The sequence below is a fragment of the Impatiens glandulifera genome, unplaced genomic scaffold (assembly GCF_907164915.1).
Source record: "Impatiens glandulifera unplaced genomic scaffold, dImpGla2.1, whole genome shotgun sequence".
NCBI classification, from domain to species: domain Eukaryota; kingdom Viridiplantae; phylum Streptophyta; class Magnoliopsida; order Ericales; family Balsaminaceae; genus Impatiens; species Impatiens glandulifera.
The window spans coordinates 59,735-63,785 of record NW_025918991.1 but is presented as its reverse complement, the minus strand read 5'-3'; the positions used below and the strand labels follow the sequence as shown (position 1 = coordinate 63,785).

The following is a 4,051-nucleotide window of genomic DNA, read 5'->3' as shown; positions in this document are numbered from 1 at the left end:
CTCCGTTGGGAGAATCTGCTGAAGGGCCTTCTGTTGAGTCAGCCGATCCAAATGTTGAAAATATTGACAGGAATGTGTCTCTTGTTGTTCTAACTGATCTAGTAGCCGTCGGTGCTACAGAGTCATCTCAACCAGAACAAGGTGCTGCTCTTATCCTTTTTGCTGGTCAATCTGTTGAACAAGAAGTTTTTGTTCCCGTTCCTACAGATTCATTGGTAGCCAGGAAAGTTGTTCGTGTAGAGCTCCCTGCTGAGCTCTGTAAGAAACCTCAATCTGCATTTTAACTGATGCGTTCTAAAAGACAGACAGGCGGATCGTGTTCGGTGAACCCAGACCTGCTCCAAAACCCGTAGAGGTTGTTGGAAAAGGTAAAAATATCGCAGCCCCAATTCCTGAAAAAGTATTGGCGGCAACAGGAATTGTTGACCTCATTTTACAACAAGTTAAAGTCATTACGGCTGAGAAACTGAAGATCTTTGAATTTTGGTCCCTAGAGAGACTGTCATCCAAGTACAACGATTCTCTGACTAATTCTGCAATAACAAAAGAATGGAAGATGCGGGTAGAAAACGAAAAGAAAGTGCTTAAATGGGCAAGAACTTTAGAGGTTGCTGAGGCTCTGAAGAGAAAAGATCTATTAGAAGCTTGCCTGTATGGAAAAGCTCTTTTCCCAATCTTTGAAGCCAGAAAGGCTGACTTCAATCCTGCGGAGAAAGGATCTGATGTTGAATTAAAAGTTTTGAAAAGGTTGAACGACATTTTGGACAGTTACGTCTCTATAGCTTCTCGACACCTCTCAATGATGATGAAGCTATGGATATTCCAGATGTTGAGAATAATGCCGATGAGCTAGATGCTGCTCTCTTGATCGAATTCGGGAATCTTTCTGCCGAAGAGAGACGCATTCTAGATCAACCTATTCAACAATATTCGAATAAAGAAGAAGAAGTGATTGTCCAAGAGCCTAAACAAGCCCTTGAGACAAATGTAGAATAAGTTTTTGTGGAAGATGTGTTTGAGGAAGCTGCTCAAGCTCCTCTTGAAGAAAATGTGATGTTAACCCCTGTTGTGAGAATAGAGGTTGTTCAAGAGAAAGTGGCCGAAGTAACTCAGCCAGAAATTGTCAGATCTGAGGGGGAACCCTCCAAAGTTAAGAATGTTGAAGAAGGGAGTTCCTCGTCTGAGGAGGAACAAGATCAACAAGCAACCTTTATCAAGCCCTGCCTATTTCCCGACACCATTGTGGGAAATGTTCACGAAAATATCAACATTCCTATTCACTACTCTGGGAATCTGTATGAGAGATTTCGGAGAGCAGAAGAAGAAATAGCAGAAGAAGAGCGAGATGAAACTGCTAAGAAAGCCGAAATGAATCAACCGGAGCAATCCTTGCAGATTCACACAAACTTTGAGCCAATTCAGAGTATGGCAGCAGAGTCTGAAGAAAATTCATCAAATGAAGGAACCTCTACTGGTGGCAACAAGATGTTAAAATCTATGTCTTCGGTGCCTTCATCTCTTTAGAAGAGCATGATAAAGTCCTTGAATAATCAGGAAGAAGAAAGAAAGGACTTTGCTGAAATTCTCAAAGTTCTCAAAGAGTTGGACAACACCTTGAAGAAGAACACGTATGAGACTCATGTCTCAAATATAAACTACTCAAAGTTTGAAAAGCAACTTATCAATCGTCAAACTGAATTATTGGACATTGAAAGGCAAATCAATGATGAACGCCACAAGGAAACCTTGGAAGAATTCAGTCTGGTGAAGAATCTGATGGTGGAAATTCAGGGCTGCTTGAGTAGAAATGACAATGAACGACAGAAATTTGCTGACTCCATTGCAAGGAAGTTTCAAGCAAAGGAGAAAGCAAAGGCCAATACTGAATGTGATCAATCTCGACCCGCTCAAGGCGAGTCAAGTAGAAGAAATGATGGCGTGTCAACTGGAACTAGATCCAGGCGAGCTCCAAGCACCGACGATAATCCTAGGCCAACCAAGAGAGGTGGAGGTCGAAGCGGTAATGATCGTGGAGGTCTAAGTGGTGGTGGCCATAGTAGGCTAGCCTATGTTGATCAAGGAGGTCGTGGCAGCGGTAATGAACGTGGTGGTAGATCAAGTGGAGGCGATCGTGGTGGTCGCGGCTATCCTTCTTTCTTCAACATGGTTCTCGGTCAAGAAATGAGTCAGACCGATCCTTGAGTTATAAGGGAAGAGCAATAATCTTTTTGTATACTCTATTCAAGTCATTCAAACAATGTTTCATTGATGGTTCTTTGAATATTGGTTTTGGATGTGTGATGTAAGTGAACAAAGGTTTTTTTTATTTATATGATGAATGCATATTTTGGTATATGTATACAGATTTCCAATTTCTTCATCAAAAAAGGGGAAATTGTTGTGTCAAATTATTTTGACTAAGTGTTGAAATAATTTAACCACTGATATTTTAATGATGAGTTTTAATGCAGGTGTATTAAAACAATGTTTCATAAGACTTAGCTCTAATAAGGGTCATTAGACCGATTTTGGCATTAGATGCATAGAATTAGACGTACAGTCTAACTCATCGGAGTTAGACGTGTAGTCTAATGAATGCATAGAATTAGACGTACAGTCTAACTCATCGGAGTTAGACGTGTAGTCTAATGAATGCATAGAATTAGACGTACAGTCTAACTCATCGGAGTTAGACGTGTAGTCTAATGAATGCGTAGAATTAGACGTACAGTCTAACTCATCGGAGTTAGACGTGTAGTCTAATGAATGCATAGAATTAGACGTACAGTCTAACTCATCGGAGTTAGACGTGTAGTCTAATGAATGTATAGAATTAGACATAAGTCTAATGTGTTCGAAATTAGACGTACAATCTAACTCATCGGAGTTAGACGTGTAGTCTAATAGACTTCTAATTAGACAGATGGTCTAATAGATATTCGGAGTTAGACGTATAGTCCAACATATTTGCAATTAGACGGATAGTCTAATTTATGCAGAATTAGACGTACAGTCTAACTCATCGGAGTTAGACGTGTAGTATAATAGATAGTGAAAGTTAGACGTGTGTCTAACTCCTTCAGACAAGTCTGAGGTAAAACCGGAATTAGACGTGTAGTCTAACTCAGTGGAGTTAGACGTGCAGTCTAATGGTTATTGGATCATTAGACGTGAAGTCTAATTAGTGAAAGTTAGACGTGCATCTAACTCCTTCAGACAAGTCTGAGGTAGAACCGAAATTAGATGTGCAGTCTAACTTAGTGGAGTTACACGTGCAGTCTAATGGTTATTGGATAATTAGACGTGAAGTCTAATTAGTGAAAGTTATACGTGCGTCTAATTCCTTCAGACAAGTCTGAGGTAGAACCGGAATTAAACGTGCAGTCTAACTTAGTGGAGTTAGACATGCAGTCTAATAGTTAGTGTAATTAAACGTGAGTCTAATTATATTAGACCAGGTAGTCTAAAAGACGTTACTATTAGAAGGAGATGTTTGATTTCATTAGACTGATTTTACAATCCGTCTAACTGAAATACGTCTAATGCTCAGCTTAAGTAGTATGCTTGAAGCTAGCATTTCACCTAACCACGTGCTATAGCTGTACCCGACTCTTGCTCCACTTTCTAGTGAAGATTAGTACAACAGCTATATGCAACCAACCAAAGAATGCCACGTAAGAGAATTTTCCTCACATTACTTGTTTTGCAGGTACATCCCTGATGGAATATTCGGCGCACTATCAGTGATTTACGGCCACGATCCTTGTGCTCAGAACCTGCTGTGTACAATGGAGGCTTTCCAATGGAAGAGTGCCACGTATCATTCTAAAAGATTCGACCGTTAGCTCCTGCTCAGTATTTAACAAATCTAAAGGACAACGGATAATCTGCCTTAACAAGCACAACTGCTAACCTTACGAACTTGCCAATCTTGAGAGAATTCAAGCCTTTGAATATTCATACTTTGAAGCTACTTTTTTATTGTACTGTTTGAATCAAGAGAGAGCTAGAATCAAAACACCTTTAGCTGAGTGATATTCTTCATCTTGTA

General features: G+C 39.9%; 1 protein-coding gene across 1 annotated transcript; it reads left to right on the top strand.

The window, feature by feature from the left end:
- The first annotated feature begins 1,776 nt into the window (after window positions 1–1,776).
- LOC124917298 (protein nemuri-like) lies at window positions 1,777–2,202 on the top strand. Its single transcript, XM_047457758.1, has one exon. It carries the CDS (start codon window positions 1,777–1,779, stop codon window positions 2,200–2,202), a length of 426 nt encoding a protein of 141 aa, XP_047313714.1.
- Window positions 2,203–4,051: the final 1,849 nt, after the last annotated feature.